This window comes from Toxotes jaculatrix, chromosome 11, assembly GCF_017976425.1.
Source record: "Toxotes jaculatrix isolate fToxJac2 chromosome 11, fToxJac2.pri, whole genome shotgun sequence".
In the NCBI taxonomy this organism is placed as follows: Eukaryota; Metazoa; Chordata; class Actinopteri; family Toxotidae; genus Toxotes; species Toxotes jaculatrix.
In genome coordinates, this window is record NC_054404.1 from 4,717,082 (window position 1) to 4,729,493 (window position 12,412).

The 12,412-nt window shown below is 43.1% G+C and overlaps 1 protein-coding gene across 1 annotated transcript in view; it reads left to right on the forward strand.

Annotated features, from left to right (window-relative positions):
- LOC121189830 (homeobox protein Meis1) overlaps positions 1–11,062 on the forward strand; it is an 82,016-nt gene extending 70,954 nt beyond the window's left edge. The window contains exons 10-13 of the mRNA XM_041050298.1: positions 492–550; positions 2,497–2,586; positions 3,607–3,704; positions 9,084–11,062. Coding sequence (XP_040906232.1) covers positions 492–550; positions 2,497–2,586; positions 3,607–3,665 — 208 coding nt within the window. The 3' untranslated portion in view covers positions 3,666–3,704; positions 9,084–11,062. The remainder of the gene's footprint in view (positions 1–491; positions 551–2,496; positions 2,587–3,606; positions 3,705–9,083) is intronic.
- Positions 11,063–12,412: the final 1,350 nt, after the last annotated feature.

Here is a 12,412-nt window from a genome sequence, read left to right on the forward strand (position 1 = left end):
CTCGAAGCCAAGTGTGTTAAACAGTCAGCAATCTCAGCTCGTCGTGAGGTGGAACGTCTCCAACAAAGCGAGATGGGTCGACATGTTTCAAACAGGCAGAGAGAAAATCCTGGCTAAACCTCGCCCCACAAAGGCCCCTGTGTTTCGTTCGATGTGACAGTGTATACACTGGGGCTGTGCAAGTTTGTACAAGTCGTGGAGTTCTGCGTTTTGAAAGACAACTGCCTCGGTTGTTAAGGTTATTAAGATGTGACTTTCGCCTTGGCTCTATAAGGGCTTTACCAGAGCTCAGGGTTGCTTAGGGGAGAATAATTTCTCCATATCACTATTATGGTTTGCTAAGAGAAAGAGTCTGGTTTGGCATTGTGTCTGTTTTCATGCTTTGTGCCAAGATTTTCAAGGTCTTAGCAATTTTTGCCTGATCTTCTATGTCTTTGTCCCTTTTCTTTCCTCCCTCCCTCCATCCATCCTCTTCCTCTTCTTCTCTTCAGGTTCATTAACGCGAGGAGGAGAATAGTCCAGCCCATGATCGACCAGTCAAACCGTGCAGGCAAGTCTCCTATAGTTACTGTATTCAAGTCGCGCAGGCGAAAGCCGTCCACACTCCATGCACCGGGAGGCCTCTCAGCTGGTAAATACAGGACTGATCCCCCCATACTGGAATGTCCAAAAAACCTCCAGGGGCTGCCCCCTCGTTACAACATTAACGTTACAACATTAACAACAACCATTAATCAACTCTGACTTGCCATTTGGGGTGAAAAACTATTTATTAATTATGAAATATAATAATTTGGCTGAAAATGAGTTAACGATGAGTGGATTTATTTTTCTTAGCCCATAAACAAAACTCGCTGTGTTCTCAGTAAAGTTTGCTCTTAACCCCTTCCTCCCCCCTTTGCCAACCAGGCAAAGGGAAAAAAAACACTCAACCCTTCCTCCCTGGCTCAAACCAAAACATGAAGAGAACTACACTCGTTTCTTTTTTTGGGTGACCGTTGTTTGGCTTTTTGGCTCCAGACCTGTTTTTTACCCCCCTTCCCCCTCACTCCTTTAAACTCCCCACCTCAACCCTATTTGTGGCTGTTTCGGGGAGCGAGGAGAGTGAGTGAGCGGTCCCCCTGGTGCATGGCTTGGTTTGGACTGCCGTAAACTTTATTACCTGTAATAGGGGTCAGAGGTCAGGGTGGCATTAGGGGCGCAGTAAAGTTCAAAGGCATTCAGTGGGGCCAAGTTCTTGCTTTTGCTTGACTGACCCCCAAACAGCCTAAATCGAAGGTAAGTGGATTTCTATGAGAGCAGAACAATGGAGGCGAGCAAAAAATAGGAACCCTATCAGGTTTCACTTATCGTTGCTGCTCAGTTATAGGCAGTATTTATTAGATAAAGCATTTAGGTAGGAGTAGATTCTGAGGCCATTCACCAAGAATGACTTACTGTGGTCACAAACTTATTAAAGTTTTAGCCTGGAGTTCATTTTCTGTATAATCACACATTGATAGGAGCAGCACGTATGTTGAAATCATACCAATGCGATGTGCCAAAGTGCCGTTTTAAAAAGAAAGCCACAATGAGTGTTCGTTTAAGCAGAAGGAATTTGGTTTCAGACATTTTCAAATAGCACAATAAATTTGCATCAAATAACAACAGCGTTTAAATGAAAAAGTGTAAATTCTTAAAGGTTTCAGACAAGTTTTTTTGGAGTTACATTTCAAAAATGATGTCTTTCTTCTCTGGGTTTGAAAAATTTAACAGCAGATGGCTCACCTCTTAAACCTTACCCACTGGTAGACTGGTCGTGCTCTGCAGCCAGACATTTCTCAAACCCACAGAACTTTATTTTAAAAACTAGTGGAGATCCCAGAGTTTCTAAAGATACCAAATATGTCAAGCTGAATTTTAGGGAAATGTGTTTCCATTTGATTGAATGCTACAGGCATAAAAATCACAGTTAGGGGTTTGAATATTTCACTCGATTGCAGCTGAAACAAAGTGATTGACAATATTTATGATTGTGGTGTAAGATGATTTTAACAAGCTCAGAGGAAAAACTTAATGTCAGAGGGTAAAATGTAAAATATAATTTTATCCACACAAGGACTTCGGTTAATGTGTTACACTGGTTTGCTATCATCATGTCGTCATGTAAAATCAGTCGTCGCCTCCTCCAGATGGTTCAAATCTCATATTAAAACAAAAGTCCTTGTGTGTCTTTAGCATGCCTTGGTGTGCTTAGAACTCTCTCAGTCCGATCCCTATTAGAAGCATTTAGACGCATTAAAGTCTACCAGGGGCTTACAGTGGAGCACAGACTACAGAGACACGGAGCAGAATGACGTTGAAAGACAACGGCGGCTCCCTGTGCGTGCACCGGCCAACAGATGATCCCGCTTCGGCCACTGAGCCTTAATTAAATGCACTAATTGACCACTCCATCCCCTCCCTCCAATCCCTCTATCCCTCCCTCCCTCCCTCTGTCTCCTCCTCCATCCACAGTAAGTCAAGGAGCTCCCTACAATCCAGATGGCCAGCCGATGGGGGGCTTCGTCATGGACGGCCAGCAGCACATGGGAATCAGACCACCTGGTAAGGCTTTCTCTGCGTGTCTGTCCGTTTCTTTCCTCCCTCGCTCTTCCCATTTTACTCCTTTCTTTCTTTGCTGTCATTATCTCATTTTCATGCCTTTGCCCTCCTTTTCTCCCTCTTATTGGGTCTTGCCTCATCAGTCCATCCTGGTTCACTCCTGTCTTATCTCTTTCATCTCTTCTCTCTGGCGATTTTGCTCTCCTTTCTCATCTTCTAACAGTATCTCTCGGTGTCGGCGTGCTTCACACAGTATCTGCTGTGATTATGGTTTACTCCACCAGCATGCGCCTTGTCTTTTCTCACACACAAGTGCTTAGTGGAAGCTATAGGGTCACCGTGTGGTGATTTAGGTGTAAGCTGTGTGCCCTCAACGCAGTGATAAAGATACGCTCTGCACAGACGTACATAATGTACACATAGACACACACGGACACACACACTGATACCTCCTCCTCCTTCGACACACAAACCAGAACAGGTGTGGTCAATCACATTACACAACCATCTCCTTCCTCGCTCCCACTCCCTCGCTCTCAGTCCCTCTCTCTCACGCCATCAGGTCTAATCCCAGAGTTTGTCCTTAAGCTCCTCTCCTCCTCCTCTATCCCCTGTTTTCTGGGATTCTCTCAAGTCTCTAACCCTATCTCACCCTACACTCAAAGTCAGCAGGTTTGGATAAACTGCCAGGCTACTTAACCCCCCCCCCAACAACACCCCTCTTCACCCCCTTCACCACACCTCGCTCCGCCAGATTTAAGCCAGTATGCTCCTCTGCTATGTTGTCTGTCAAGTTAGTTTCAGAGTGAAATCATCTCTGGTATTTACCTCAGTGTTTTTCCTTTAAGTTTGCAAACACTCTCCTGGTTACACTTGATTGCAGTGTCTTAATTAAAAGATTAGCACTTCTTTGTCTCTTTATATAAACTGTAACTTAAATAACTGTAGTTAGATTGTGTTGACGTACTAAACCTTTTTACTGTGGTTTTGCATTTAAATTCACTCCCTCTGTGTTTCTCTCAGGACCAATGAGTGGAATGGGCATGAACATGGGCATGGAAGGTCAGTGGCACTACATGTAGCCCCGCCCCGCTCCGACCAATCGCAACACAAAGGGGGATGTAAGTACAAACTGACACACACACACAGACTTGCACTTAGAAATTTATTTAACTTTCCAGATCCAGAGGTACGTCTACAACATTTTGAATGGGGGGCTTAGACTCCGGTATACAGTGCTTTATTCAGGTATACATTTACAGCACACGAGGAGGTGTGGATATGCTTTTAGGTTGCAATTTAAAGGGTTTGTTTTAAAAAAAAGACCTTTGGCATTTTACCCCAATGTACTAAAATGTAAATGGCTGCTCTCCAAACTGATATATCTGGGAATAATTAATTTGTACTTTTATTTCCTCTGTGTTTAAATGGGGGTTTTTTTCGGTTACAAACAGGCTCTCTATTCTCTCTCTAACTCTCCCACCCTCGGTCTGGTGATAAGAGCCTTTGATCACAACCTTGTAACTCCATGTGTATGTAGAGTGCGGTGTGTGTGTGTGTGTGTGTGTGGCTTTCTCACAGATCCGGTAGCTACAGGACTAAACATCCTGCATTTCAGGGAGGATAGGAAAGAAGAGAAGGTTTTTCAGGATAAAAAGAAAAACAAGAGAAAGAGAGTAGGAAAGGCAGAGGGGAAAGGGATAGATACGTACTCATATACAATATATACTGTACATGACAATAATCAGTGATAGAATTATGCTTTGAGTGCCTGAGAGCGTATAAATTGATATTTTTAAAAACTTGAAATTATTGAACATCAAGCATTTTGTGCACCGGTTTGCTACACACATTTCTATTCAATTATATTACATATCATTCAATTATTCTTGGTTTGTGTGTTTGTCAAACACACAGGAGGAAAAAGAAGGCGAATGGGGCAAGAAGGGGGTAGAGGAGTGATGAGAAGGAAAAGAAGGCGGGGATGGGGTGAGGTGGGGTGTGGGACTAAAAGGGGAGTGGGTGGGGGGGGGCAGGTAGGACGTTGCCATGGCAACAGACTGATTGGCAAAAATGTAAGCAGTCGTCGCTGGTGCAAGGAGAAGGAGAGAGAGAGAGAAGTGAGCGCCCCTTAAGTGTCATAAATCTGCCGGGTTGCTGTTGATGCATGAGCCACATTAATACACACACTAACCAGCTAGAGGAGTCCCCCCCCCCCCCTTCCCCCTCTCCTTTTCTCTGTCTAATGCTCACTCTGTCTCACTCCCTCTTTGTGGTTTCTCTCACTGTCTCTATCTCTTTCACAAACACCTTTTTTTCTGTTTCTCTTTAATTCTCTGCCTCTCTCTCTCTTTCTCTCACCTCCTCTCCCCCTCTCTCCCTCCCTCCCTCCCTCCCTCCTTCTCGCCCCAGGGCCAAATAGACTCCCACATAATTCTGGATGTATACAGGCTTGGTGTTGTCACAGTGCACAGTGTGTATAAAGTGGCTTCGGGTCCAATGGTTCTGAAACATCATTGTTTCGTGTGTGTATACATACACACACACACACACAGGTGTATGCACATATGGTGTACACTTGTGTGTGTATACCTGTTTGGCTGCATGTATGCCATACACAAGCATTCATAGGTGAAATACATGCATTTGTCCATGTGTGGGTGTGTGCACGCGTACAGACGTGTGTGTCTGTATAACTGTGTATGTGTGTGTGTATGTATGTGCATGTGTGTGTATGGTAATAGGATTACTCCTGGCACAGGGAGGGGACACAAACTAGTGCAAAATGGAGGACGTAGCCAGCAGGGTATGGAGCTTAGCTGGGCCTAATTGACTAGATCCAAATTAAATATGCCATCACCAGAGGTGTGACCAATGGATTTGACTTATTCGGTTTACAAAAATAGAGACCATTAACCCTCCACAGAATGCGCGTGCGTGTGTGTGCGTGCCACGATGAAAATATGCCGCCCTTGTTTCCATCACAAATGTCCACGACCAAAACAAAGACAGAAAATCTCGCATCGAATGGCATCTTTCAGGTTTGAAATGCAGGGAGACATGGTAATAGAAAGGCTGTGCTTTCAGAATGAGACGTGTGTGTGTGTGTGTCTGTGTTTATGTGTGTGAGTGTGTAAACATGAGGGCTGGTTCGCCGTGTCCAAGCAGCCTCTTTCCAGCAGCTGCTAGCCTTCCCAGCAGACCTTGCTTTAAACAGCCTCAATTTGCCTGCTGAATCTCGTAATTGGGCCACCAGAGGAATCCTCTGTGAGACGGGCAAAGCACAGAGAAGACGAGTAGACAGTGGAGAAAAAAAAGGCAGAGAGAGAGAGAGAGGGGCAGATATCAAGAGGGAGGGGCGGATGAAGAGATGGCTAGAGAGAAAAGAGTAAATGACAAGAAGGAAGGAGGAAGGAAGGAAAGAGGAGGAGGGAGAGACTAAGAAGGAAGCTGGGAGAGAGATGGTGACAGAAATATATCTACTCTTCCTCGCGACTAATCGTTTCTTTACAGCTTCATCAGCTAGCCGTTGCTAGCTGCTAGCTTGCCTCCGTCAAATTGCTACTTTCCTTTCTAGGTCAATTAAATGTAAGTGATGTGTTATATTCTTTCATGACCAATTAAATTAATAGGTTATTACGGGAGGGGGGGAAACGGTTATCTTATTTGATTAAGAGAGCACAGGTTCATTATATTTTATAAGCTATTTTCATTAGCAGAGTTGAGGTTTTGTTACCGCGGGGCTAAATTGAGCGGTTATTGTGCTGGGGAGTGCTGAGCCTTGATACAGAAGGTGTGCCTAGCAGTCACATTGCAACATTAGTTAAAACTAAAGCCAATTAGTCCTGCTTAGTGAAGAGCGTTATGCTTTCCACCCAATGATGATTACAGAGCTTATATCCCCTTGCGAAACAATACACCTGTCAGCAGAGATGAAGCCCAGCAAGTGAAGCAGAAGCGAGCTGAGCCTTTGATAGCGACGAAAATGACTCTCGGATGACCCTTAGCCCCTTTCCCTTCTTCCTCTCCCCTGCTTTCCCTCTTCTATAAAATTAGCCAGGGGTGGCCCCTGAAAACTGTAATTTTCAGTTTCAGGACAATAGTTATCACAGGGTGGAAGAATTAATTATGGCGCAGAGCGTATGGAATTTTTTCTGGCCCTCTCCGCTCAGAGCTTTTCCCAAAATGTCGGGCAGAACGCTTGAATGAACGCTGCCTGTAACCCCTTTGCTGCCAGTCTCGGCTGGAGACCTTTTGTCCCAAGATTCATTGCTCCAATCATTAAGCACAAATTTGTTAACCTTCTGCTGAGGGGTCAAGATCTCCCCTCACCCCCCACCACCTCTCATCCACCCCCCACTCACAACTTCTCTTTCTGGTGGGTGAACTTTTGCTATTAACGAACATTGGAAAAAACAGTTCCCGATGGGGATTTTGTGCCCCCTTGTATTGTCCATGTGAATGTGTGTCCCTGTTGATTTGGCCCCTCTGGAATCCCCCTTGGAGACTAAGAAAGGAGCCTTACAGCTCAATGTATTGATTGGCTTATTAAGTGAAAAACCGTATTAGCAATGTCTGCTCTTTCAAGCACGCATAGCGTTTACTAGAACCTCGAGCCACAAACGACTTCAATAACAGTCCAGGAAATTCTTGATAGTGTTTATTTTGGGATGTTTTCAGTTGTAAATTTCCATTGTTGTGGTGTTTAGTCAGTTGTCTGTGGAATTGTGACTTTGCTCCTTGAGTTTTCCTGCTGAAGTTTTATTAGTACAAGCAGGAAGCACTTTTACTGCAGAATGCAGACTACATAACATGCTGTAATTATGAGAAACTTGCAAAACAGATATTTAATTACATGGAAATTTAATGGATCATTGCTTTAAGGCTGAGCATGGTCTGCACTGTGTTTAAGCTGGCATCGTTAATGGCTTAGCTTGTTGTAGGTCCACAGGTTATGTCCCACAATGGAAAGGTCACAGGTTTGATGCCATTAGGTCCAGAAAGATATGTAACCCCTACAACCTCAGTCATTGAAAGCAAGCTAATTGAAGCTAACACAGCTCACATAATAGCTCACCCTTCTCTTATGCAAGTCGTACCTATTCTCTTCAGTAGCCCAGGTGAACACTGATGGATGAGGGGAATAACAAACAAGGGTCCTTGCGTTCACTCCTCTATTGTCCTCCTCCCGCTGCACCTCCTTGTCCTTTTCCTTGCCTGCCTTTGTGTCATCTGTAGTGGCCCTCTTGTGTGTGGTGAACACGTGGGTAGGCCCCGGGCGCTCTCAGGTGACGGGCGGCCGTGAGCCTCACCTCTTCTCTTTGGTTTTGACAACAATGGCCGGGGATTCTCAGCGGTGACTTTCCACCTTCAGAGATGGATGGCGGCTATTGTTGGCTGTAAAGAGAGGAATGTAGGGAGAGAAGAGGGTGAAGATGGATTTCTTTACTTCATTTTTCATTGTATGTGGACGTTTGAAGGCATGTGCAGGTTGCATCAGCTTAAGCTGTTTTGGCTGAGGTGTAACTAAGGTAATTAAAATAAATGACTTTTAGATTCTGTTCTTAGATTCTTCTCTCCAAGGCTCTTTCAATAATAACACTCTTTAAACCAAGACTGAACCTTAATACAAACCTGAAATGTCTTTATTTAAGCAGTCATCTTTTTTAGTCGAATGCCAACGGTAAACAATCAGAAGATAAATCAAAGGCTAATTTTAAGTTTCCTTGTAGTCCAGTTAAACAGATTATCCTGGAAATGTTAAGTACTGGACATCGGTATCACTTCAAGTTGATCATGTGTGTTTGGTCTCTAAGTCCTCTCCTACTGTTAAAGTAGCATTACCGGGGGTGTAGGATTAACTCACTAATGCCTTCTCTCTCTCTCAAATGTCCACACAATCTTAGTGAAGGGCAGGTTAGAGTCTGTATTCTGACCCAGATTAGCACTTTGTTGGGTTTGCAGCAGTTGCCACATACTACACACCACACTGCTCCTCCAGGGTCTTGTCAGGTCCTGCCATGTTCGTGTGCTATTGGCCTGAAACTGTAACACGAGAGTCTGCTTTCTGAGGTCTAGTGTGATCTATTGTCATGTTTAATGAATGATTAATGATATCTAACTCATTCAATAGTTTTCCTTTGCAGTTAAATGCTTTCTGCCCCAGCGGTAGAGACAATATGCCAACTTGCTAGGAGCCTGAAAATATCTTCATGACTTTGCACATACGCTGGACTTTGTTCAACTTTATGCATTTACTGAATTTATGTAACATTTCTGCCAGGTGAAACCTTGTTGTCTGCACATCATCACTGATCAGTTTACTCTGAATGGCTTTCAAGCCATTCAGAGTAAACTGAGTAATTCCCGTGTGACTCCTGAATTGAAGTTAAAGGCTTTCACATGACTACAGCAATTGCCTGGCTAGAGACTTAAAAGTGAATGCCCTCATTTACCTGTGCAAAACACTGATCAACCATTTCGATCTCCTCTTTCCTCAGAACTGCAGGGCAAACCGGGGGATCACCTGTCTCACAGAGGCCTACAGAGCATGGGAACGGGACTCCCTGACTTCCTGATGACAACAACCAACAGCAGCGCCTCCGTGAACCTCCACGACCCGACAACATTTTATTCGGCTGATATCTGCAACATGGAATCCTTCCATGACTGCCTACAATCACTGTCTATGTATCCAGTGATGGTGATGCACAGAAGATCAAACCTCACCCAACCCCAATGATCCCCCGTCCCCACAGACCCCTGCTTCTTCTCTGGTGGGCACTAGACTTTGCCCTCTTGCCACCCACTAGTTTCACATGGATTCCTCCATTGAAAGTGATTGCGATTGTGAGAATAGATGACACACGAGAGACACACTGGGTCCTCTACCTGTACCTTGGGCAAATGTGGCACTTGGTAATATTTTCTAGACTCTTTGGCAAACACAAGAGACTTCCTGCGAAGAGCACTCCACTCTTTGGGACGATGGGATTGGACCAAGGAGAAGCCAATGTCTGTATCTGACAGGACACTAACAAAGCAAAAGAGGTGCCCTTTAAAAATAGAGTGGATTGAAACATGGAAAGAGGGAAAGCAAGAGAAAAGAAATTAAAAGTATAACTATATCAAACCCTAGTTTGGGAAGCGAGTGGAGAAAGAAAATATACTGTATACTGTTGTAAAATTACGCTGGACTCTCACAAGAACTGGGAATTTAAGTATTGTAAATGCTATTGTATTGTTCTGCATATTATGTTGTTTCTAATAGATTTTTTAAAAAAAGGATGTGAACTTTTTTCTTTTTTTTTTTTTCTGGTTTCTTTCCACACTGTGTGTGCCGTCTCTCCATCAAATTTGACCTCCTGCCCCCTCCCTCCATTAAATCACAATGCATTTTTAAACAAAAAAAAAAAGTGAATAAACGGACAGTTCGATCAGTCTGTCATTTCTCGTAAGCCTTTATTTGGATTGTAAGAGAGAGTGTGATGGCGATTCAGATGTCCTGTTTTTTGTTTTTTGTTTTTCTCCATGCAGTACACACAGCACATCCACATACATCATAGATACAGGGTGCAGCTAATTGCATAACTTTTGCTGTGTTTACACCTTGTTACTCTAATTTTGATTTTTTTTTTTTGATTTTTTTTTTTTTATATATTTTCATATCAGTTGATTTTATGCTCCTCTACTGGTTGAAAGTTTTTATTGGTATAAAAAAATTCTGTGATTATTTGGGGCCATGAAACTCTCTTATAACTCAATGGATTCACTCCAAACAAATGACATCAAGCTAAACGCAGTTTTTGAAAAGCTAACGTTTTGGATGTTTTTAATCCAATTGCCACTGTCCAGTTCATTTGATCTGTTTTGTAGCTTTTACTCAAATGAGGACAAAGACATAATGTAGGTGTCAACATGGCTAACGTCATGACAGGCTAACAAACACGACACAGAGCTTCAGTTAACGCTCACAAACAATCTAAAAAAAAATCACTGTGGATGGGAAACTACAAGTGTGTGTCCCACAAACATGTCGTTTCCTGTTTTTCTCTGTGTGTCTATGATTGAGGGCCTCTGAAAGTCTATTCCAGTGTCCTGTTGATGTGTTTTATGTCACAAGGCCGAGCACTCGCATGGCCAATGGATTCTCTTCCCCAGTGTTTGATGCGGCCTGATAACAGGGAGAGGCAGAGGCTATGGGAAAACACCATTTATACCACAGTCCATTTTGAGTGAACCAGATGATGTAATGCTGATCAACAGACAGGAGAGAATGTAAGTCACTCTGTGTGTGTGTGTGTGTGTGTGTGTGTGTGTCAGTACGTATGTGAGGGGTACATGCGTGTGTGTGCATACATCCTTGTGTGGGTTATCAATGCATCCATTATCCATTGCTTCGAACATGTATAACGCACATCTTTAAGATTCCTTTGAAGACAAGTCATGTTTCTTATGCTTTTACTTTGAAGGGTATATATGTGCATCTGTGTTGTAAATAAATACTTTTTGTTCAAATAACAGAATCATAACTAGTCTCACATTATCTTCTTACATGAAATAGTAAAACAAACATTTTACTAGTTGTTAAACCATTTTAACAAAAAACAAATAGCCCTATAAGAGATGTTGTAAAGTTAATTTTAGGCACAAACATGTTTACATGTCAACAAATGCCCACTGAAGAAAACAGAGGTCCATTTATACTTAAAGGAACATGCACTTAAGTCAGCCTTCCTCCTATTGCTGTGGATAATGTGTAGCTAATGCATACGTTATGCTGTAATTTTCCCACACATGGAGAGGGGAGGCGAGGAAACAGGGGCTCGGCAAGAAAGCGAATTATCCTTCATTTAGCATTAAAAATCATTTAGGTAAAATTGCTACAAACATGTAAATGCGAAGATTAGTTCTCCCTCACGCCTTGTTGCCCGCAGTCAAAGGGCTCCGCTTGAAGCCCAGCGCTCTGCAGCCGATGTTGTCTCGGGGATACACTACACTTCAGGAGGCAGAGGCTGAGCCGACTGAGGAGACGAGAGAGAGAAGAGCCGAGCGAGTTTCGTCTAATTGATACATTTCGGAGAGCAGCCCTGAATCCCAAAGTCAGTGTCTTTCTTTTTTTTTTTTTTTTCAAAACTGCGAACAAGAGAGAGTCTGTTTTGTCCATAACAATATACGCGTATAAATCAATACTCTCCCCTTCTCTCTCTCTATCGCTCCTCCGCGCAACTATTGTGTTTTTACTGCCTTAGCCGAATTGAATGATATTTACACTAAAGCAGAAGAAGGGAAAAAAAGACACGCTCTTAAAAAACCCAGGCGACGTTTTAATTGCTTCGCCTCTCCACCATGGCTGGAAAATCCGAGGCTGTGAAATGTGAATTCCTGAGCCTGTGGCCGCTGGGAGCTGTGGAGACAGAGGAGAAAGCCCATACTTGACTGCCCTCTTTAGGGAGGCCTGGTAACTGTCCGGGGCAGGGACGTTTAGATATGGCGCACAGCATCAAACCTGCTTTTACGCACGGACGTAAACCGCACAAAAACGCGTTTTTAAGTTCAGCGTTAAAGGCTAAGACGGATTACAAAGAGCGAGCTGCTGCGACAAAAGAGTGCACTGCAAAAGTAAATTCAAAAGAAAAGTATTTTTATATCTCCCCTTTTCTTAAATTTAATATGAAAACCATTTTTTCTTAAAATTAATTTAAAAAAATGTTTGCAAATAATTGTTTTCACTGTATTTTCTTTCCAGGAATTTAGTTTTTAGTTTAATCAAGTATTAAAAGAAAACATAAGTCAGTTATGTTCAGTAGAATCAAGAAATACATTTGAT